The sequence below is a fragment of the Ascaphus truei genome, chromosome 19 (genome assembly GCF_040206685.1).
Source record: "Ascaphus truei isolate aAscTru1 chromosome 19, aAscTru1.hap1, whole genome shotgun sequence".
In the NCBI taxonomy this organism is placed as follows: Eukaryota; Metazoa; Chordata; class Amphibia; order Anura; family Ascaphidae; genus Ascaphus; species Ascaphus truei.
The window spans coordinates 1115125-1140321 of record NC_134501.1 but is presented as its reverse complement, the minus strand read 5'-3'; the positions used below and the strand labels follow the sequence as shown (position 1 = coordinate 1140321).

Genomic DNA, 25197 nt, shown 5'->3' with positions numbered 1-25197 from the left:
ATAGGGAATAATATAGGAGAAGAGAAAAGTCTCATGAGGGGAAAATCATACAGAATCCACTAGTGAGAATTAAAGGTTATGGATACCATAGAGAAGGTATGTATAGAACAACAAACAAATAAATAGAGTACTCCTAAATCAGGTCATCACCTAGAGCAGTGTTTTTCAATCGTGGTGTTCTTAGGAACACTTGGGTTCCCCGGGCATCCCTAAAGGGTTCCCTGCAATTTTCAGGTCATTCGAAAATTGTACCAAATATAGAAGAATTTACCATGCATCTGATCTCAGATGCGCTATTAGAGAGGGTTGGGGTTCCTTACAATGCATCTGATCTCAGACACGCTATTAGAGAGGGTCAGGGTTCCTTAAAATGCATCTGATCACAGACACACTATTAGATTAGACAGGGTCGTGGTTCCTACAATGGATCTGATCTCCGGTGCGCTATTAGAGAGAGTTGGGGTTCTCAGAATCTCACAATATAATTATAGGGTTCCTTAACCAAAAAGAGTTAAAAAGAACACTGGCCTACAATGTCATAGTATATAGACCAAATTAAAAAAAACTACATTAAAGTCCAAAAAAGAAAACTGTTTGATAACAAAACCCTTTATTTATTTAGCAGATCTAATATTAAAGACTTGTTTTTTTAAATAGTCTGACATCTGTCACAAGGGAAATATTTGCATTGGTAATAAGTAGACTTTCCAAAGAGCAGCGTTAGGATGATAGGTATAGAGACGACTGACAATCATATGGCAGAAGAGCAGGGCAAGGCTTACTTTCCATTTCCTCTGTGCCAGGTACTTCTGAAGCAAGACCTGGGACTTCAAGCGAACTTTGCATTTCTTGGCTTTCAAAGGCAGGTCAACCATCCAGTCATGTTTCAGGCACTGCCCGGCACTTAGTCTGCAGCTGGGTAAAGAATGGTATTAAAGAAAGCGGTTCTACACATAAGGCGAGTCATGCACCATATAAGCACCGGGATCTTACAAATGTTAATGGTAGAAAAACATTGATTAGATAGATAGATAGATAGATAGATAGATAGATAGGAGTAAAGAACGTAGACTCCAAAAGCATGTCCCACTTCTAAAACTTCATCTGATATGGATATATCTTGTATGATCTCATAATAAATAAAATAAGAATAATAGCATGTTCTTGTATAGCGCTGCTAGTTTTACATAGCGCTTTACAGAGACCTTTTTGCAGACTCAGTCCCTGCCCCATGGAGCTTACAATCTATGATTTTGGTGCCTGAGGCACAGGGAGATAAAGTGACTTGCCCAAGGTCACAAGGAGCTGACACCAGGTTCCCCCCCGGCAGTCACCCCCTCCCCCGCAGTCACCGCCCCCCCGGCAGTCACAGTCACTGCCCCCTCCGGCAGTCACTGGCCCTCCTGCAGTTACCTGCCCGGCCTGACCATCCCCAAGGTAGGTCTATTTTTTTATATGTATTTGGGTGGGAGTATTTTTATATGTATTGATTTTTTTGAAATATGCATTGTTTTTTTTAGATATATTGGGTGTTTTATTTCGGTGGGGGGGGTCTGCGGTGTGAGGCTGGTTATACTGGCTTTGTAATGTGGAGCTGGAATAGGTTGTTATAGGAATTGACTTTTCTATCGTTTTATGCTTAACCACTTCACTGCTAGATGGGCTTACATTGCAGTGAAGGGGTTAACTAAATTTCTATCATTACACAAAGTGGAGAAAAATACATGTGTGTTACCTCTTTTCTTTAACCAGGAGTTTGGAAATAAAGTCTTTGGCCTCTTCTGACACCTGATCAAATGTTTCCGAGTCAAAGTCCCAGTTGCAGTTCACAATGTAATTCATGGTCTCCGCATCACTTTCTCCCAGGAATGGAGATAAGCCGCTGAGCCTACACGGAAAGAAGCAGCCAAGGGGTTACACCCAGGCGCAAGTATTCCCCAGCACGCCCTGCGCTTCAGCAAGAAGAGTCCGGAGACAGCCCACACCCCGTCCGTTCAGCACATCCCACAAGAAATCTGGCAAATAATGTCTTAGATCTGTTATCGTGTATCTTACCTCCAAGTCAGAAAGAAAAAAGGCGCAATGGTTTAGCAAGAATATGATTATTTATGATGTATTGAAAAAATGAAGAATATAAAAATCACACAGTACAAATATAAAAAATATGGGTGAACTGCAATGAAAAACAAAAGTTTTAATGTATTTATTTTATTTATATATTTAACTCTCTTACCTTCTCCGGCAGCATCTCCTCCTGCAAGGTCCAGTCAACTTGGCTCCGTGACGGCAAATGGCACCGCGTTGGCATGACGTAACGTCGCAGCGTCATGTGGTGTCAAGTTGTCATGACAACGAGATGCCTAATGGCGCCGAGGCATCACGTGACGCCCTGTTGTCATGGTAACGTGACAAAATTTGATGTAACGGAGCCATGTTGATGAGACCCTACTGGGGGAGGTGCCGATGCCGCCCGGATATATACGTAAGATACGTGGCCAAAACCCATAGTGGCTGAATCAGCGGTCCCCGGAGATTAAATTAATGGGGTTCAGCTTTTTTTAAGTGAAACCCGTATTATTGCCTTAATCTGTGATATTTAGTAGGAACATTACACTTATGCTTTCTCTCTTTACCCAAAAGAAAAGTGTTTATGGTCTCTGAATGGGGGTGGTGTCCTGCAGGAGTGTCCCACCATTATAGTCTCTCTCTGTACGTGGCGATCTGGTCCCAGACCACCTGATGCCAGGTTGCAGCCACGTCTTGGCTGTGTCCCTCACGCTTATGCTATAAGGGCAGTGTCCCTATCTACTGGGCCTGTCCCTGCAGCAACCACAAGCTCAAGGGGGAGTCAGGCCTAGCTGGCCTAGCTGGGGTCTATGGGGGTCTTTGGCCTAGTGCAGGGGTCACAGACACCCTGCACACACACCCTATACTCTTCTTGTCCCAGCTCCGACTGGTGTGGTCTCCCCAGCGTGCCAAATGTACCTGATCCTGCAGCCCTATGCTTTCTGGGAGCTGTAGTTTCCTTGCGGAGCTATTCTTAACATGGCTGCTGCCTGCTACTGTGCATGCGCGCCATATCGCGCATGCGCCCGCACATCCATGATGGCAGCGCCCTGCATAGATGAGCCGCCGGGAGCATTCGGCGACTCGGTCGCCGCTCCATTCCCCCTGCCTTGTTCCTGCAGCCTCCCCATAGCACCGCATGCTCCCCGGCCGGAATGGAGGTAAGCAGAGCCAGCGGGGACCCAGGGGGGAAACTGGCCACATTTATTACCCCCGTTAACTCACAAAATGACGCGGTAAATAAAGTGCGCTATCTCCTTACCCCTTGTTTTTAATAGCTCTACTGTTAACGAACACGCCAGCATTAAAGCATGGTGTTAACCGGTGCGATAACATCTGCTACATCTTTATGTTTCAACATGGGTTTGTGCCATGATCTGCCAAGCATGAAACGTCCAGGCTGGTGACATACTCACAACATGTATGTAATGACGCCCACACTCCACATGTCAGTCGGAAAAGACACAAATTCGTAATTCACAACTTCTGGGGCCAAGAATTCTGGAGTTCCAAAATTCACCTTCAGCTTCTCCCGTGGTTTGTACCTGCATTAAAATACACAAGGACAAATGACACAGAATGCGGCTTCCACGCTATCTATATAACATGGGATTCATCGCTGAGAAGAACCATTTGACGCCCTTATTACCATATAGATGTTTACCGGGATCCACCGACCTCCAGTATGGGTTATCGCGCTGCTAACCCGCGTTACCCACTATTGACTTGAATGGCTGTTAATGCGGGGTCACAGTGTGATAACCCCTATCGGAGTTTAGCGAATCTCCACCTTAGCCTGTTTTTGATATAACTTTTTTTGTTTCCAATTTAGAATACTATACATATCACAACTACTGCTCAACTCCTTCACTGTTTGCTTTTACCCCCAATGCTGGCAGGCTACTCCATGCACCCACTACCTCTCCAGAACCCAATCTATGCAATTATTCTTAAAGTTCTATCATATTATAACATATTTATTTTAGCAGCCATATGACGACTGTGTCATGACATATTCTTATTTCAACAATTAATATTCATCACATGAATATTGTAAGGCAGAGGGGCTCAACTCAAGTCCTCAAGCCCCCCCAAGAGGTCAGGGTTTCAGGATATCCCAGCCTCAGCATATGTGGCTCAATCTGTTCCTGCTTCAGCACAGGTGGCTCAATCAGAGGCTCAGTGAGCCTCTGATTGAGCCACCTGTGCTGAAGCTGTGATATCCTGAAGAGCTGACCTGTTGGGGGGCGGAGGACTGGAGCGCCCCCTGCTGTAAGGTTCTGTAACGGACAGGATCAAAGGTCACAAAGAAAAAGATTTTAATTCTCATTCATCATTAGTGTACTTGTACATGTAGGTCTGTGGACTATACACATAGGTATTGTACATTATATACGTACGTGGTACTATTTATCTGTCTGAAAACTCAAGAACCGCAAATTAACATGCCTTACCTCCTAGCTAATCCAAAGTCAATAAGTTTGATTTGGTTTCCAGTATGATTTACACACAATATATTTTCTGGCTGTAAGAGACAAAAAGGGACTTAGTTATAACCAGCATGTGTCCTACTGTAATCATTTTAGCAGTATATATATATATATATAATCATTCATCATCTTCATCGTCCATTGTCGATCCACTACTGGATGAAGGTGTCCCCAATAATCTTCCAGGTACGGCGGTTGCAATTCTCTTCCCTGGACAATGTTACTTCGACAAAATTTCTAATTTCATCCTCCCATCATACACATGTATAAATACACACACGCATACACGGAGATGCACGCATACACACACGGAGATGCACGCATACACACACGCGGACATGCGCACACGCACACACGCACACACACCTCTGACCTTAAGATCTAAATGAAGTATATATTGTTGATGTAGATAGTACACTCCCTCGCAGATCTGTTTGGTGAACATTATCGCATCCAGCTCTGTGAGATTGTAGTTTTCATCTGTAATGCGGTCAAATAATTCCCCACCATCAACACTAAAATACAGAAGAAAAGGACATCACAAATCTAGTAACTAATTGGGGTCATCAAAGGATTGAATCAGAATAATAAAGGCATGAACAAATTCCCCAGGGCAACAGGTGTGACAGAAATACTTTAACAGCGAATGTTATATACAGTCTGGTATGATATATATCCTGCCAGCATCCACCTTACAACCGCTCACTTCCTACCCTTATCTATTGTAAGTAGATATCTCTCTACAAAACTGTAACTAATATCCTCTATTTCTATATTTCTGCCATGCCCGAGGAAGGACCTGCGAGGCTGGAAAGCCTGTAACATTTCAACTACTTGCTAGTCCAGTAAAAGGTATCATACCCGTCCTCCCTCTCCCTCCTCTGTTATTTTAGCACATAGAAAAAAGGACCAACACGGTGACCCTCCTAAAAAAATATCCAGAATTTAAATATTCACTTTTTAAAACGTATTATTGTGCAGTTCAGCATCTGGAAAAATGGATATAGACCGTGAATATTGTTTGTTTAACCATGAAAATATTGTTAAACAACTGGTCAAGGATTTATTCCTATTGTCATAATAGTATTGAATACTACTTGTGTAGAGATCTTATTTATCGCCTTTAAATCTGTCCCACATGTCTAGAAAAATGTGTTATGGATTTTCTGGAGTCCAGAAGAAAAGTGATGAGTTCTTGAAAGCTCATGAACGATTCAGTTGCGGGGTTCTTCAAACCAAAAGTATGAATGAGTATGAAGGGTAATGTCACGGCCGTTTAAATGGGTGAACTGGCATTATTTATCCTTGTGACCTCGAGCAAGTTACTTTACCTTGTGGCTCACTCACCTAAATTAGATTGTAAGCTCTTTGGGGAAGGGACTAATGTCTGCAAAATTCTATATACATCGCTATATACGCCACTAGTGTTATTCAATTATATTAGTATAGATTTCAATGGGAAAGCACGGACAATGAAACACTGATGCAAACATTGAGTGGGATTGACTCCCATATATTGAGAAGCACTGAAAACCAGCGAGACTTTACATGTATGTACATAGGGTTCTCATGAATAAATACTGCTGGTCTGGGAGACCTTTTTAGAAGTATCTAAAATAAAAAACCCTTGGGTCGCCTTGTGTCCGACCTTTCTGCTACAGTAGGAGGACCGGTTTACACTGGCACTGTGGTGAGGTTTATACTTTCTTACAACTTCTACTTTAGATCCTGACTTCAGCTTGGCGTGGTGGACACCCCATGCACACAGGTACAGCACCATGCACACAGGTGCAGCACCATGCACACAGGTACAGCACCATGCACACAGGTACAGCACCATGCACACAGGTACAGCACCATGCACACAGGTACAGCACCATGCACACAGGCACAGCACCATGCACACAGGCACAGCACCATGCACACATGCACACAGGCACAGCACCATGCACACAGGTACAGCACCATGCATAGCACCATGCACACAGGCACAGCACCATGCACACAGGTACAGCACCATGCATAGCACCATGCACACAGGCACAGCACCATGCACACAGGTACAGCACCATGCATAGCACCATGCACACAGGTACAGCACCATGCACACAGGTACAGCACCATGCACACAGGTACAGCACCATGCACACAGGTACAGCACCCTGCATAGCACCATGCACACAGGTACAGCACCATGCCCACAGGCACAGCACCATGCACACAGGCACAGCACCATGCACACAGGTACAGCACCATGCACACAGGCACAGCACCATGCACACAGGTACAGCACCATGCACACAGGCACAGCACCATGCACACAGGCACAGCACCATGCATAGCACCATGCACACAGGCACAGCACCATGCACACAGGTACAGCACCATGCACACAGGCACAGCACCATGCATAGCACCATGCACACAGGCACAGCACCATGCACACAGGCACAGCACCATGCACACAGGTACAGCACCATGCACACAGGTACAGCACCATGCACACAGGCACAGCACCATGCACACAGGCACAGCACCATGCACACAGATACAGCATCATGCACACAGGTACAGCACCATGCACACAGGCACAGCACCATGCACACAGGCACAGCACCATGCATAGCACCATGCACACAGGCACAGCACCATGCACACAGGTACAGCACCATGCACACAGGCACAGCACCATGCATAGCACCATGCACACAGGCACAGCACCATGCACACAGGTACAGCACCATACACACAGGCACAGCACCATGCACACAGGTACAGCACCATGCACACAGGCACAGCACCATGCACAGCATCATGCACACAGGCACAGCCCCATGCACACAGGTACAGCACCATGCACACAGGCACAGCACCATGCACACAGGCACAGCACCATGCACACAGGCACAGCACCATGCACACAGGCACAGCACCATGCACACAGGCACAGCACCATGCACACAGGCACAGCACCATGCACACAGGCACAGCACCATGCACACAGGCACAGCACCATGCACACAGGCACAGCACCATGCACACAGGCACAGCACCATGCACACAGGCACAGCACCATGCACACAGGCACAGCACCATGCACACAGGCACAGCCCCATGCACACAGGTACAGCCCCATGCACACAGGCACAGCACCATGCACACAGGCACAGCACCATGCACACAGGCACAGCACCATGCACACAGGCACAGCACCATGCACACAGGTACAGCACCATGCACACAGAGAGAATTACTCCCCATGGCTTACTATTCCATTATCAAGGTCAAGTCATTCTTGCATTCAAAGGCATCGTAGAGCTGGATCAGGTTCACGTGGCTCAGCTGGTTCATGACATTGATTTCATTTTTCACTTCTTCCTGTTAAAACAAGATATCCGGATCATTAAAAAAAAAAAGTTATGAATCCCAAGCACCATTTCTAATAAAATATTCAGTGTAAAGCCCCGTTTTATTAACTATGGAGTAAACAACAACTTTACTTCACATAGCACTTTTCCCCCAATGGGACTCAAAGCGCGTCACAATTACAGTACAGCGCGCGTTACGCAGCACATAGGAATTGTTACAGTCCCTGCCCCGCAGAGCTTGCAATCTATGATTTCATTGCCTGAGGCACAGGGAGATAAAATGACTTGCTCAAGGGCACAAGGAGCTGACACTCCGTGTCAGTGTCTTTACTCACTGAGCCGCTCCTTCAGCCTGCAACAGTTTAGTATTTCTTGAGATCAAATTTTACATGAACAGAATAAGTAACTTACTATACATATATAAACCAAAAACTGTATTCAAAATACCTAACCATTAGAAACTAATAGAAAATAATAATGTTAATATATATATATATATATATATATATATATATATATATATATATATATATATATATAAAAACACATTTAATATGTATTTTATTCCAACGTACAGAAAATTTTATTTCTTGATATCAGAAACAATAGCACACGCATTTCACACCGCTAGGGTGGTTTTTTTTCTTCCCTTGAAAAAGCACCTCAGAGGTGTGAAACGTGTGGGCGGATTTGTTTGGTTTTTAAACATCTGTTTGTTTGAATAAAGCCTTTACGTTTTTTGAAGTCGGGTTCTAGAGTTCCCGTTTTTGGTCCGATTGCAGCGTTCCATTCTTTGGTCTTTTTTTCTGATATTTTCAACCATCCGGAAGCCACATACAGAGATGGTCTTTAAATCCACTGGGCAGATTATAATTGCCCTCCACATTACATATGTCCTGGCTAGGTGCCTCTAAGATGACAACATGACCTGATGTCTCAATTTATGATATTTACATTGCTGTATTCTCAGTTCTATGGAGCATAGCTTCAGTCCTTTGAGTACAGGACAGCATTCTTTGGTTTGTGAGTAACAGGGTAGTCTATTTCTATGCTACATTCAAAAGACATTGGACTTGAAGACTGGAGTAAGAAGGAGCTTGGTAGACCCTCAACGTAAGAGAGTTCCGGTGGTAGGACATTAGACACCCATGTGGTTGGAAACCTGTGCAGCTTCTAACCCAGTAGCTGTACTATTATTATAACAGAGTAGATGTTAATCTCAGCCACAGGACAATACTATAATAGATCACCAAGGGAGACAAAGAGCATGTGAGAGACATAAATCAGACGCATAGTCTACATATGAATTTGAGACGGTATATGTAATTACCCTGTCCTTTGCTCCTTTGACTTTGATAATTTTGGCGGCCAGCCGTAGCCCAGACGACATCTCTATGCACTTGTGAACTTGACCAAAGCGCCCCCTGTTGACAAACACATTTACGTGTGTGCGTAAGATTAGGAGGTGGTGAAAGGGAAAACAGTGATCTGTTCTTCTCTGTAACAGTTACAGGCCAGTGGTGTACGTGTAAGTATATTTCATAGAAGCAGGGGGTCTCCAGAGCTGAACCACATTCATTTCAACTCAGGGGTCCTCCTGGTTCCAGTGATACATGCCAGGAAAGGTGCCGTCGGTGACATCCCCCTCCACGGGAAACAATGAAGAAATTCCCCTTTAAGGAAAGGTCAGAGAAATATTTTGGAATGGAGTTTCAAAGCACTGTTGTTATCACCGATTAAAAATAGCCTCACACAATGTACGCAGAATCTGAAGACCAGTGGCATAAATCTCTCCTGTCTCCCAGGTTATAGAGGATTAGTCTCTGCTTCTATCCAGCTGTTCTAACGCGGCGTTCAAATGTTAGACCCGATCTGTGCGTTTACATTTCAGAATGTCATGCTGATATTCACTTGTGTCCTTGCCCATATATTCACTCATTTACCCATATCTTATACAGCAAATAAAAATACAATTTGTGAGCACATTCACATCTCAGAGAGGTCTGCAACCCTGCCTTTCCCCATTATCTCCTAGCATAGATGCTTCCACTGCAGCTAGGGATTCTGGGAAATGACATGCAAACGAGAGCACACCTTTTGCTTCACATCCGTTTTAACATGGACCCCTATAAACTTATGTCTGCCGCATTACACAGCTTTTCAGCACAGCCTGGGTTAAGAGCCAGTAAACCTACTCGCAGACAGCTTTTCGACCTTTTGGGTCTCATCAGTGTGAAGCTGGTTATACCGGATTTGCAATTTGTTAAAGAAGGGTGCTATTTTCCTGCACAGTGCAATGACCTTTTCTCCACTTTGATTCAACTGTCTTTTGTTTATAATAAATAGAAAATTGAGCATAATTCATGTTTAATATTATTTTCTTCTCTGTCTTTGATTTTCAAAGTATTGAATATTAAGAGCAGCATTGTGAAAACATTTGATGAACGTTTCCCAAAAAATACAGATATAGATACTCATCTGAAAGAAATAGAGCCATGAAAAATGCCCCAAGTTGTTGGGTTTTGAAAGGAACAAAGTAAACGCTGGAATCTTTATTGGTGACCTTTTAAAAAAATGTCATATTGCCTTTTTAACTTCGCTGTAGCACCGTAAAATACACTTTCTAACTGTAGTAATGATAGAAGAATTATTAAGGTCACATAATCATTAATCTAATGATTGCGGCATAGATTTTCCATGCTGGTTTTATCTTCAGTGCCGTTTAGAACATAGTAAATCGTCGGAAAAAGTTTCATTTTAAGCAGACGACGGTTCAAAAGTTGTGTATCCTCCGAGCGATTCCATTGTTAAAAGAATAAGTGGAGGGGGAGCTGTTAATAGCAAAAGCTGTATAGAATAAAAAGGTGATAAAACAGGGTTTAATCACTTTTAAGCGGATGAAACACATGAAAAGTGAGGTTTGTTATTAATTCAAATGTATCATCTGAAATTAAGGGGTTATTCACCAGATGGAACTAGCTACAGTATTGGCACGTGTTGATGAAGGCTAATTATATCCAGCACTATAAATGTGTGAATCTGTCCAAAAGTGGTTATCAATTATTTTTTTTTACATGTTTTCTGCCAATTTTGCCAAAGATGCTTCATTTCACATTGCTTGAAAATGAGCAAAAAATATGCAAATTACAGATTTCCGTCAAGAATTCATATTTCCGCCAAACCTTTGTAAGGCATTTCAGATTCTAAAATTGGGTGTTTGCTGGAGAAGAGGTAGAAACGCCCTATTCCAGGTTTTGGATAAAAAGGTTGAATAACTTGAGAACTCTGGCGAGGTCGGAAAATGTCGCCGGATCTCCGAAATTTGGTGAAAGTTTTGCCTATTTCTATCTAGCACTGCAATATTGGCAAGGAATATTACTCATACAGACACTGCGATGGAAGAAAAGTTATAGCCGCCTGGCAAATGTACATACTTACCCTCCTAAAACCTCGTGCTGGCACACCGTGTAACACGATGACGGGAGCACCTTTTTGACGCACACTATCCGATGGTTGAACGGTGCAGGTGGCGGAGGACAATCATCTAAGCAGAGAGAATATAGCGGGCTGACATTATTACACGTTCTCACTTTAAATGTATCCAAGTGAATGGCTTGTTACAAACTGGGAGGCAAGCGATGAATGCACTCGCTCTACCTAATCTGGCCAGGCGGTCGTGGATACATGCCGGTGCAAAAAGGGCAAGTAACAGAACAACGAAATAAGGAAAATACTTAGTATAGACACTATCATACAGATAAGTCCCTCTGTAATGCACTCGATGTCTGTAGCGAAAGTACCCTAATGAGTATATGTGGTGCAGTACAAAAGAAATGGTCTGGTCCTGTTTGTATGAGTATGTGACTAAATTTAAAAGCGTTTATTTGATAACTATTAAAATAAAATGGAACCAGACTTGGAGTGTGAGTATTAGAACTGAAAGTGAATAAGTAGTACGTCGTGCTGAATCCCTGTTAGGGGTCTAGAAATAGCACGAGGTATGCTATAAAATCCGCACAATGAATAATGTGCAGAATGAAAGGTCCAAGTGGGACCAAAAGACCAGCACGATGGAAAGAAACAGAAGCGCAGATGCCAGTGGCCTATAGTATCATGGCCAGAAAGGCTGCTGTTGTTGTTCTAGTCTAATGTGTGTATGTTTGTTGTTGCTCATTGTCTATGTTTATGAATTTTCAGTAGCAGTATACACTATGAATTTTTTCTGTGTTTGATTTCACGTATCACGTGACGCTATTCACAGAACTTTCAAGCTGGTCTAGATCGACAAGATTTAATCTCCCTATAAGGATTCCATACTGATCATCTATCAGCTCATTTGGACATTCACTTGGACTTTATCTTTAAGGCGCCGGTGTGTATGTTTTTCCAGATAAGAACTAAAACTATACTGCTGTGCCTAAAGACATTTTTGTTTGCATATAATAGGACATGTTTTGGGGCTTGCGGCTCGAAGTAGTCAGTTAGTTTCCCTAAAGTGAATAGGTGTTTATTTTATTAATTTAGTTTTACTTAAAGGGACAGTGTGCCCATTGTTGTCTTGTGGATAATAAACCACTGCGATTAAGCTTAACCCTCTGTCTAAGCATCTTACTGACCTTGTCTACATGCCGCTCTGTCACAGACACACGCACCTTTTGTCTCCCCTTCATGCTGTTTCCTCCTCCCATTGGTCCCACACCAGAATCCTGACACCCCCTCCTGTTTGGCTGCATTACCCAGCAGCAGCCAATCGGGATGGAGGAAGCTGCCCAGCCCCCAAGCAACAGTTCAGCTCTCTCCCTGCTCATGCAAATTCCACAGCCCCCCCAAGCCATTAGGTAAGTATGTCCAGAGAGGTCACCCCGGACACATATATGTCCAGTATTACCTCCCATTTTTTACTGGACAGGGTCCAAATACAGGACAGTCTGGTTCAATACTGCACATCTGGCACCCTACCAGTAGCTGCTGTGGCTGTGTAGCTGGGATTACATATGTGCCACTTTTCAAAGCTCCAGTCCCCTGTGGGCCAATAGGAAGCTGTGACGTCATACGGTGCAGTTTCCAATTAGCCCAGGTGACGCGGGAGCTTTAAAAAGCAGAGAGATGCTGGCACCCCCTTCAGAGGTAAGTATCTCTGGAAGAAGGGGGTTACTGTAGTGGAAAATAATGGGGTTCAGGTCCGGAGAACCCCTGCATAAAAAATATGAATACACGTAGTAAAAAAAAAAAAAGCACTTTGATTCCGCTTTAAAAATACTTGGGCGTTTCCAAATAATATTCTTTTTGCACTGCTGAGAAAAGTTTATATTCTGTACATTCATGTGTGTGAAATAAAGTTTCGTCCCTGTTACAAAGGCCTCAGGAGTTCCGACTCTCCTGTCCATGTTGATAACCACCCCAGCTGTGCACACAGACGTATGCTACTATCTCTGTGCGCTCACCCATCTAGACGTATACATACTGATTTAATGCATTCACCCCATAAGGAAAGTCACTTACGTTTACACATTTCTACTGTATTGTATTGTATTGTATGTCTTTATTTATATAGCGCCATATATGTACATAGCGCTTCACAGTAGTAATACATGTGGTAATCATATAAATAACAGGTCATGGGAATAAGTGCTTCCGACATAAAAGTAACATTAAGGAAGAGGAGTCCCTGCTCCGAGGAGCTTACAGTCTAATTGGTAGGTAGGGGAACGTATAGAGACAGTAGGAGGGAGTTCTGGTAAGTGCGTCTGCAGGGGGCCAAGCTTTATGTATCATGTGTCCAGGATTATCCACAGTGCTATTCATATGCTTCTTTAAGCAAATGTGTCTCAAGGTGGGTCTTAAAGGTGGATAGAGAGTGTGCTAGTTGAGTATTGGAGGGAAAGGGCATTCCAGAGGTGCGAGGCAGAAAGTGAGAAAGGTTTAAGGCGGGAGAGGGCTTTAGATACAAAGGGGGTAGAAAGAAGACATCCTTGCGAAGAACGGGATGGTGCATAACGAGAAATTAGGGCTGAGATGTAAGGAGGGGCAGAAGACTGTAAAGCTTTAAAAGTGAGGAGAATTGAGTGCGAGATGCGGGATTTGATCGGAAGCCAGGAGAGGGATTTCAGGAGGGGAGACGCGGAGACAGATTTAGGAAAGAGTAGCGTGATTTTGGCAGCAGCAATTAGGATAGATTGTAGGGGAGACAGGTGAGAGGCAGGAAGGCCGGACAGCAGGAGGTTGCAGTAATCGAGACGGGAGAGAATGAGGGCCTGAGTCAGAGTTTTAGCAGTCGAGTAACAGAGGAAAGGGCGTATCTTTGTTATATTGCGGAGGAAAAAGCGACAAGTTTTAGATATGTTTTGAATTTGAGAGGAGAATGTGAGAGAGGAGTCGAGTGTGACCCCTAGGCAGCGTGCTTGGGCTACTGGGTGAATGATGGTACTTCCAACAGCAATGTGGAAGGATGTAGTAGGGCCAGGTTTGGGAGGAAGTATAAGGAGCTCTGTTTTTGCCATGTTAAGTTTCAGTCGGCGGAGGGCCATCCAGGATGATATTCCAGAGGGACATTCAGAAACTTTGATCTGTATAGCAGGTGTAAGGTCAGGGGTTGAAAGGTAAATTTGTGTGTCGTCAGCATAGAGGTGATACTGCATATAATACAATTTATATTTAAGGGATCAAGACAAGTCATTAAACATTAATAAGCTGCATTACAAAGGTATACAGAATAGAACATTTTGACGTTAATGACATTTCTATTTGATGTTTCCCAAAAACATGTTAGTGGTTCCCAGTATATACAGAATAACCCTTTCTGTCCAGCCCTAATGCCCCATAACATTGTGCAGGCGTTTGTGTGGGGAAGGACGCTCCTGATGGCTATTACTGATTTGTGATGCTCTGCACATTCCACTACTGTTTTTATAAGAGAGCAATGGGACAGAAGCCATTTAGATTGTAAGCTCCTTGGGGCAGGGAGCTCCTTCCTACGGTCTTAGTTTGTGCCTTTGTCATACTATGTTATTGTCCTCCCTCCCACATTGTGCTTCGATATGTGTTGGTGCCTTACAAATAAAATATGATAATAATACTGTACTATTTGTTCCATAGCTGAGCTGTTATTTGTGTCGGATCTTTAATAGCTGTTAGAATATTGACCCCAAAATCCTAGGAACAAATGAGCATAATATAGTAACATACCACGTTTTCCCTATCTTTGCATTTTGTTTAGTGGTTTGTGGACCTATTGCAGTGGTTTCCACGTGTCCTGTAGACCAGTGGCTCCCAACTCGAGTCCAGTAGTTGGCAAACAGGTCAGGTTTTCTCTGCTTGAGCACAGGTGACTCAATCAGTGTCTCAGTCATTTTGACTAAACCACCTGTGCAGAAGCCGGATAAAACCAGACCTGTTGGGGGGTCTTGAGGACTGGAGCTGGAAATCGCTGATGTAGACATTGGTGTTCACTATGGTTTGATTCCTTGCAGCTTTCAGAAGCCAGCACTGCCAGAGTTGCATGCAGCCCAATGCTACTCTGGGCTTGGGAACGGCAAAGCATTGTATGCATTGTATGCATTGTATGCATTGCTTGTACTGAAGGGATTCTAAATGCATTGACTTGTGGCAAGAACTGCACGGCACTTACCAATAACATCTACAACAGCTGCTGCAAAGTCTGTGCCAGGGTCAGGTAATAATGTAGATCCATGAGGTTGGTCGGGAGCCTGGTTGGGATCAGATTCTTTTTTCACTAGTTCTCCTTTGTGATGCTCTGCTCCTTCCGTTACTCCATGCATCACAGCTTGTGGTCCTTCTTTGCTACCCTTTCTTGGGTCTTCTGCTTGTTCCTTCCAGTCTGCGTCACTGGTCCTCAACTGGGTCACAGACGTGAACTTCTTGTCCGAGTTCTCCTGGCTCTTCTTAGACCTTGTGGTTTTGTGGCCAGGTGTCTGGACCTTCCCTGTTTTCATGGCTAGCTTGTCCTGATACTTAACATTCTGGGGTATGTCGGTTCGGTGAAATACTGGTTTGTGCTTAGCTGTATCCTGTGACTGTCCGTTTTCAGTTACTGGCAAGTCTCCTGTATTGCTCTCCTGGCTTATGTGTGTCATATCAGGAATGTCAGCTTCTTGTGCACAAGTACTCACCCTGCAAAGAATTGATTGTTTCATTATTTAGATAAGGGACTGTTGCCACCCCTTCATCTCCCATAACTGTCTCCTTTCCACCCCTTTACCCTCTACTGTTCTCTCTCGCCTTAAACCCTTCTCCCTCATTGCCTCTTACCTGTGGAACTCCCTCCCACCCGTATACACCAAGTACCTTCTCTCCCCTCCTTTAACGCTTTACTCGTGTGCTTACATCGCGTGCTTACATCGCGTGCTTTATACGCGTGCTTGGAATTGTGGGCAGTTCTTGTTTTGTGTGTGCTGTGTCAAAGCCTCATGGGATGCAAGAAGAGCGATCGCTTGCATAAAAAGTTCCTATTTGATGACAATGTTATTTGTATTTCTTTAAATTCACTGAGATACCACTCTGTCAGTACAGGGTGTAACATAGGGAGGCATCTTTAAAGCTGCAGACCAAGCAATATCTTACATGTGTGTGTTTTTTAATAAATCAGTTCTGTATTTTTGAAAAAATACTTGTAGCATTTAAAAAAAAAAAACCCAGCTCCGAATGACATTTTTAATGTATTACAATGTAACAAGCATTTTCTGTTTCTATAGCAACCATTTACAAAGTCACATCCCCTTCCTCTTCTGAAACAGGCTCTGGTACACCCCTTTTTGAGCCCTGCCCTCTCTCTAGCAGTGCACCAATTGTATCTTGTGACTGCCTGGTCACATGATCTTCCCCACAGAACTTTGCATCTTTGATCCTCTTCTGCTGCACTGACAGTCATTTAGTGAACCCCCGAGCCGAATCTTCACCGATCGATCACAGGAGAACAGATCGATTGGCAACTAAGGCTGCAGTCCCGCTGCATCGGACTGTGCACGCGGCCGCGTGCGCTTCACTCGCCAGCCGCTGACTTCCTCCCGAGTCAGCCCCAGTCCCTCCTCACTGCACAGCTCACTGTGACGCGTCAGCCGGCAGGGGATGCAAGAGGATTGTGATCCCGAGCGGTGATGCATCACGTGGTGCACTGGTGAGCCTATCGGCACCGGGGGCTGTACCTTCCTGGAGCTGTCAGAGCTTCCCCCACCTCCAAAACGTAGGGGAGGGAAGTGTGTGTATGTGTGGTTATGTATGTGTATATATGTGTGTGTGTTGTGTGTGTGTTGTGTGTGTGTTGTGCACAGCCCTGGTGTATCTCCCCTCCTCTCTCACACACACGGGGGGTGGGAACTTTACAGCACCCGATCTATCTGCCCCCTTGTATCACCGCCCCCCCTCTCCTGCGGAGCCACAACCCACTCTCCCCGGGTTCAATGGCCACGCCTCCCAACCCGTTTTGGCCACACACCCCCTGCGCCGAAAAAAGTTGACTGCAGACCGCGGTGAAGTGATTTGCACGCTGCGCCGGGAAACAAGGCGCCATGCGGGGGTGCGTGCAGCGGGGCCTCGGCCTTAGGCTAATTATCATTGTGCGGGTTGTATTGCTGCACATACCCGTATTAAAGGGAAAAAATACAATTAAATGTAAACGGCAGTTGGGACGGCTGCTTTAGGCTTTCTTTTTTATCTCCACAATGCAGCCTCTTCCGCTCTGAGTTAACACAAGGTCAGATTACTCTGCAACAGACCCCGTAATATTAACGCTACTTTCAATACCTTGGAAGACGCACTTCACACGCTGATTCAGGTGTAACTTGGGGAGCAGAAGAGACAAATTCAGTGCTGAGAGCAGAACTGTGAGGGTCTCCAGATGTCCCCTCTGTCCTACAATGTTCTTCTAGCTTGACCCTGTCTGCAGTGACTTGGCTGGAATCAGTCTGGTTTTGCTGGAGATCTGGAGCAGTGTGTGTTCCGCTCTCTCTAGATCTCTCCCCTGGAACCTCCTGCACACATGTTTTAGAGCCATGAGCTTTGTCAAAAGGTTTGTATGTTTCTAAAGGAGATAGTCGATCTTTAGCCTGTACTGCAGACTCCAATTTAGTGTGGGCGTTTCCACACCAGTTTGTGTTCTGCTCTATTTCTTTGTTTTCTTCCAATCCACTGCCCTTTTTGGCATCTGAAAAGCAATAGAATATACAGTACATTTGTTGTAATATAATCCAGGGTGTAAAAAATAAGTTAAGTTACCAAAGCTTATCCAAACAATGCAGAAACAAAGAAATATACCCACACAAACACGTTATTCACTGGTATTATATAGTGGTGGTATACGACTGTACAGGTGTTATATATAGTAATAAGTCTGAAGCTTGTTCCTATACTATTTAACTAGTAGAGATATGCAAACATTTGCATAAAGTCGCAAACCAAGGCGGAGTCAGTTTGCAAGCAATTCGTCAAACAGTTTAAAACGCTTTAATATGCTTATTGGAAAAATTCTCTAACATAGTTACATTTGCTTAATGCTGAGACTAGGAACAGGTGCACACACCCTGTTCCGCTCACCGTCTGGACATATTTTCCCAAAAGCATAATCATTTGATTATAAGCCCTTCGAGGCTTAATGAGACGTTTAGCAGAGAATCCAGTTTTCGGATGCTTAAAATATTGTCAATGTATTTGACAGTTTCAGACATCTCTATGAACAAGATTTTCATACGGTACGCAGGGCCACAGCCAATGGGCCCGGGACACCTGTCCTGGCTGTCCCCCCTGTCAGCGGCCCTGACGGTACACAGGGCCACAGCCAATGGGCCCGGGACACCTGTCCTGGCTGTCCCCCCTGTCAGCGGCCCTGACGGTACGCAGGGCCACAGCCAATGGGCCCGGGACACCTGTCCTGGCTGTCCCCCCTGTCAGCGGCCCTGACGGTACGCAGGGCCGCAGCCAATGGGCCCGGGACACCTGTCCTGGCTGTCCCCCCTGTCAGCGGCCCTGACGGTACGCAGGGCCGCAGCCAATGGGCCCGGGACACCTGTCCAGGCTGTCCCCCCTGTCGGCGGCCCTGACGGTACACAGGGCCACAGCCAATGGGCCCGGGACACCTGTCCTGGCTGTCCCCCCTGTCGGCGGCCCTGACGGTACATTTTATGCACGAAGTTGCTTTTGTCGGTGAGCTATTAGAGGAGTTACAGGAGGTAAGTAGAAAGAAAGTATCAGGCGGTTCACAGCTGCCGTAGTGGTACAAAAACTGGTATCCAAGCGGAATCAAACTAAAAGGTTGTTTATTAAGTGCATACACACTGTAGCAGAAGGTTCTATGTGTATGCACTTAATAAACAACCTTTTAGTTTGATTCCGCTTGGATACCAGTTTTTGTGCCCCTACGGCAGCTGTGAACCGCCTGATACTTTCTTTCTACTTACCATTACAACCGGCTGGAGCACGCTTCTCAGCGCACCTGATCAGCATCACCGTCTTCATTATTCTGAGGATTGAACTTGGCGAGTCAGGACCGTGAGTCCCCCTCTCTCTGGGGGTCTGTGACTGTGTATGAGACGCCGGGTCTGTGAGGGCAGTGGCGGAGAGCAGTTGCGGTTAGCCGCATTAGAGTCCCACGCAGGGAACCCGGCTTTACTGCTTGATCGTGTTCTCCCTACCACACTCTAGCCCCTTCCCGTTAGTCAGTCTCGAGTACACAGTTTCACTCACTCACGTCTTTGCATCTTATGCTATTATTGGGACACTGATCACGAGCGCTTTTAAGGATTTATTCATACATTTTTCTTTGGATACGTTGTGGACATCATATGTGCACGATTTGGAGCATCGGTTTCTAGGAGTTTACTCTCGGATATCGTTTGAGTTACAGGAGGTGTTTCATGGTGCAGCATTAGGTCGGGAATATACTGAAAACAATGGACCATAACAAAATGGTTTGAATGCAATAGAAGTTTACATACCAAGCGCGACGCGCACACAGACACAAACTGCAGGGCGGCAGACCAGAGAACAGACCTGGAATTTTGTTTTCAGAAGGTGACAGCAGCGTCACATGAGCGGTTCAGCCAATGAAGGCGAACCGCTCACGGCCGGCCACGCCTCTGCATTGCCTCCTTGTCTCCTCCGGTTGCCTCCTGCCTGCAGTGTACATGTCGCTCGGCCGCATCACAGTGATGATGTCATGAGAACGCGCACTCAGCCGTAGCTGGTATAATCAAAGCCTTAGAATGGAATGTATTCAACTTTGTATCTCCGGTATCCCTGAGGAAGTTAGCATAGCGCTGATGAAACGCGTCGGAACAGAGGAACATGCAGGGAACTATCTGTGCTACCATCTGGAAGTGTCATCACCAAGGTAGGAACCCGGAGATCCGAGTCACACACGAGGTTTTCGAAACCAGGAGGACCTGGTCGCGGGTCAGATTCCAATGCATCACGAGCGCCTCCAGGCGAGCCCCAGAAACGGGAATCCTCCCCGTCTATGTGCAGTGTTTTATTCATGTTTATGATCTTTTACTAAATGAACACCATTGTGATTAAATATGACTTCACCATGAGGATGGTGCGCTGCCATGATCTAGGCCACGGGTCTCCAAACCTGTCCTCAGGAGCCGCACACAGGCCGGCGTTTATGGATATCCCTGCTTCAGCACAGGTGGCTCAATCAGTGCCTCAGTGCTTGACTGGTCCACTGATTGAGCCACTGATTGAGCCACCTGTGCTGAAGCAGGGATATCCATAAAAGCTGGCCTGTGTGTGGCTCCTGAGGACAGGTTTGGAGACCCCTGATCTAGATACTTAATTTAACCTCTAGTTTGAACTTTGAACCTGAACTTCGCCAGCCTGCGATGCACCAAATACACACAGTTAAGCGCCGACGCTTACTTCCCGCTGATCTCCGGATCTCTGCCGGCAGCGCACGGCTGCTAATTTCATTCTTTGGTTTGGTTTCTTTCTCTTCAGTTTTGTCTTTAGCCTGTGGAAAGAAGCAGGAAGGACACTAATAAACACAAACTGAATTGACACGTTATTCTCCTCCCTGTTCTCACTCTCCTTGGGGCATAAACTCCCTGATAAGTGCATGTCCGAGAATAGGCGTTTTGGCACGGATTTGCATCTCGTGGTACTCAAAAAGGCCTAATCACTCGTCTGTGTAATCTGCAAATATTGTATGGACATAAGACAAACTCTCCAAATGTCATTTTTCAGACCAATTCAATAAACTCCAGGTAAGCACAGCCAGTGATCTGAGATTAAAGCTTTGAATCATTAACTCCTTGTTAACCATCGTGGTCAATTCATACATGGTGTTAAGAATTCTAACACTGCACCTTTGGCTTATATGCCTGTAACCCATTCTTTTAGAGGGGGAGTTAGGTGTGTTGGAGAGGCGGTAGGACGGTGGGTGATGGTTTTAGGTGCCCCAGAGTGGGAGGTTATCAAATGTCATGCAATCAAGGATTTCAGCAGTGTGACCTTTTTCAGTGACATTTCTTATTACTTTTATTGTATTTTTTTTTTATTCATTGTTAACTAATAAAGTATTTTAACATTACAATTATACATCTAGTGGTGACAGAGTGCTTGAAGACTGGGTTCCTTTTCTCCTGCATATTATAACTGTACATCAAATTTAAAATTGGGTCAAATTGCATTGGTGATATTAGAGTTTATTAAGTACGCTGTTCAGTTTCCTAATAGTATATACAACGACTATTAGTAGTTCATAAAGTGCAATTTTGTACAGTAGAGAAAATATTATTATACTTCCGACTGTAAAACATTTTAAAAAAACTGCACAGTTTGAAAACGGACCACAGAGGTTAATAAGCGCCGTTAAAGATGTCAAAATATTTTTGAAGATATCATAATCCAACTACACAGTTTATATACAGCCCATGCAGCCTGTCATTCAACCAGTTGTTACCATTCCATCTGGAGACTTTCTACCACAGGGACCACCAACAGGTCAGGTTTGAAGGATGTCCCTTCGTCAGCACAGGTGGCTCAATCAGTCTTTGACTGAGCCACTGATTGAGCCACCTGTGCTGAAGCAGGGATATCCTTAAAACCTGACTTGTGGTGGACTTGAGGACCGGATTTGACCACTCCTGGTCTACAAAATAACAATATATTCTATTTCTCAACACAAATGACCCACAGCTCCATCTTAAAGGAAACTACAGCACTAAAGGAGAGAAAAAGAAGAACATTAGAGATGTTTATGACGAGGGAACTGGTAGCCTAATAAGTAGCATGGGTGCAGGAATGCCAGCAGTAATCATGGAGGTTTGCCCTCACACCCTGGTGAGGTGCCCTATGTATGGATGGGAGTGGCTACATGCTCTGAGTCCACAGTCAGTGACATCAGAGATGTGCCTGCTTCCTGAGGTATATAAGGCACTGCACTGCCTAAAGTTAGTGTGGATGTTGCGTGGTGAAGTGCGGAGCAGCAAGTTCTGAGGTGGAATCGATGTGTCCACTAGTGCAACTCCATTGGGAGGGCGTACCTTTTAAAGGGGAGCACGGAGAAATGTGCGGCTGAAGCGGCTTACTGTGAGGGGCAGCTGGCCCAAACCATCGCTGTGCAATAAAGATGACTTGTTCAACGAGAACCCCATGGTGTGAGTCTGAAATCACTCTCCAGGGGCCATCACCACCAAGAAGGAGTTCCTCATCAGGACCATCTCCCCGCGGACGCATAGATCCTGATGAGGTGGAGGCGCTGCACATGATATAGGTAGGACTCGCACCCACTACCTCAGCTGCCTGTCTGGCATGACATCCCCAAATACCATATTGCGGGAGACTCGGGAGCCCTGTTGCCTACAGGTGCACCACCAGACACGAACATGTAATGAGGGCTGGATAGACCACAGGGGCCAATGTGAGATTGGGTGGGTCAGACCAGAGGGAATACCCGTTACAGGTGTATGGCAGATGCTCCAGAGATATCACACAAGGCATGTTCTTGTAGACTGTGACTGCGTCAGATTTACCTACACGCTATATCCAACTAAGTGGACAATCAGGCTATTATCAGGTGACATTTCCCACTGAAGTCAATGGGGAATAAAGTTTAAAAACATCCACAACGGCCACTTAGAAGGAGATAGAATAAGCCCCGAAATGATAAATGAAGGCAATTTTGCCTCAAGATACTTTGCACTCGTTGCCTTGTGTGCACGTTCTTGGGGTTTGGGGAGCATACAGAAACAGAAGTTATGGAGGAATGATCAGATGTACGTATTATATCGGGATGTACTTTGTGTCTCTTTCATTGTTTTCCCTTTAAAGCAAATTGTATTGGATAAGAATCTGCACCAGGTGTAAGAAAGAGCACCCCAGCCCTAACGGGGCTAAAGTGAGTTTAATAATGTATGTGACTGGCATCTTTTTTTAGTATGTATTCCCAGTGGAAGCCTGAATCTAAAGTATAAATAGTTACCCAAGAATCCAATTAATACAGTAGGCACACCTTGGAAGATACACTTGGCTGTTGAAGCAATGGCTAGCACTTACTCTGGCTATCTGTAGCTCGCACTTCTTACATTGTAAACAGATTTGCCTATTAGCTTCCTATGGCCAAGATATTCTCACTAGGACAGGTAGGTCCAACATTAACCCTGGTAGAGAGAACCACACCAGACTTTAATAAGGTATTCTGTTTATTCAATCTTTTGGCAACGTTTCAGTGTTCCCATCACACCTTCATCAGGTGTTTGATGTAAGGTAATGTGTGAACGCTGAAACGTTGATGAAAGATTAAATAAACAGAATACTTTATTACGTGCTGGGGTGCAACAGCATTCTCTTTAGCTGGATTTCACGCAGCGGCAGTACCGTGCCCATGAAGTACCCAGCACTACACATGGCGGCTATGTTTGGCTTTATAGGACTGGCAAGGTGTGCATTTCTTCCACTTATATCAATCATCCTTAATCCTCAAAGCACCACCCTGGGGCCAGGTATTCATAAGACTTTAACTATGTTCAAATTAATGTGACAAAAATCTTATCCAACATGGTGAATCGGCTTCACAGCATATTGAAGAAGAGCTTGTGTTTCCTCTGGCTATTTCTATGTTTGAGAAACTCATATTTTTAGGCATGACATTTCGCTAGGTCCTGATCTTCAGGAACTTTATGTGCTTTAAAAACAACATTTCTGCTACGAAATGTACAAAGAAATTTCAGTTCAATGACCTCCCTGTGAACTAAAGATCGTTTTGATCTTGGCCAACTTAAGATCTGCCTTTTAAAGGCTAAACTCAAACACTGCAGAGTGCAGATATTATATTGGCGTCTGTAGTTTTGGATGTTGCATTCACATCATGCAAACGCACACACAGCAGGAAAGAAGCTTACTGGCATTTCTATTTACATTCTATCCCAGAAGTCACACGCGCTTCACAAGGACCTTCAGAGGGACTTTTGATTTCACCAAAACACTAGTATTTTCTTTTATCAAGACGAAACATACACAAAGTCAGAGCGATCACCATCTCGAGATTAAGTGCCACTGGGAACAGTTGAATCACTTGATATGTTACCTCTTTCTAGTTAGGCAGCATTGAAATTTCATTTCAATGACCTCCCGGTGAGCTAAATATCTGCTTGATCTTGCCCAACTTAAGATCTGCCGTGCAGGCAAAACTCTGACACTGCAGAGGGCAGATACTAGATTGGTGTTTGATGTTTTGAATGTTGCATTCAAGTATTGTATGTCTTTATCTATATAGCGCCAAAAGTGTACTCAGCGCTTCACAAAGAATACAGTACAGGGAATTATAATAATACATTAAGTGCAGAAAAATCAGACAATAGGAAAGGAAATCCATGCCCCGAAGAGCTTACAATCCCAACAATCTGTTGGGAAAGAGGTGTATAAATAATGGTGCAGTGTATGGGCACAGGCATAGGCGGAGGGGAGGAGAGAGTCATGCAACGCTTTTCAATGTACAGAATATGCACCTGGATTGAAAACTGGTTAAAGGACAGACAACAGAGGGTTGCCATAAATGGAACTTTTTCAGGTTGGGCTAAAGTTGTGAGTGGAGTACCTCAGGGATCGGTACTGGGACCCCTGCTTTTTAACTTGTTTATTAATGACCTTGAGGTTGGGATCGAGAGCCAAGTCTCCATCTTTGCTGATGATACTAAATTGTGTAAGGTAATAGAATCAGAGCAGGATGTAATTTCTCTTCAGAAGGACTTGGGGAGACTGGAAACGTGGGCAGGTAAATGACAGATGAGGTTTAATACAGATAAATGTAAGGTTATGCATTT

At 44.6% G+C, this 25197-nt stretch overlaps 1 protein-coding gene across 3 annotated transcripts in view; it reads right to left on the bottom strand.

The window, feature by feature from the left end:
- Positions 1 to 25197, bottom strand: part of MYLK3 (myosin light chain kinase 3) — a 48976-nt gene that overhangs the window by 3602 nt on the left and 20177 nt on the right. For all 3 annotated transcript variants that reach the window (XM_075576282.1, XM_075576281.1, XM_075576280.1), the window contains exons 2-12: positions 20795 to 20885; positions 17684 to 18083; positions 15552 to 16054; positions 11363 to 11468; positions 9255 to 9348; positions 7825 to 7934; positions 4930 to 5071; positions 4521 to 4591; positions 3483 to 3611; positions 1736 to 1888; positions 783 to 915 (exon numbers count right to left, since the gene is read on the bottom strand). In XM_075576282.1, coding sequence (XP_075432397.1) covers positions 783 to 915; positions 1736 to 1888; positions 3483 to 3611; positions 4521 to 4591; positions 4930 to 5071; positions 7825 to 7934; positions 9255 to 9348; positions 11363 to 11468; positions 15552 to 16054; positions 17684 to 18083; positions 20795 to 20885 — 1932 coding nt within the window. The remainder of the gene's footprint in view (positions 1 to 782; positions 916 to 1735; positions 1889 to 3482; positions 3612 to 4520; positions 4592 to 4929; positions 5072 to 7824; positions 7935 to 9254; positions 9349 to 11362; positions 11469 to 15551; positions 16055 to 17683; positions 18084 to 20794; positions 20886 to 25197) is intronic.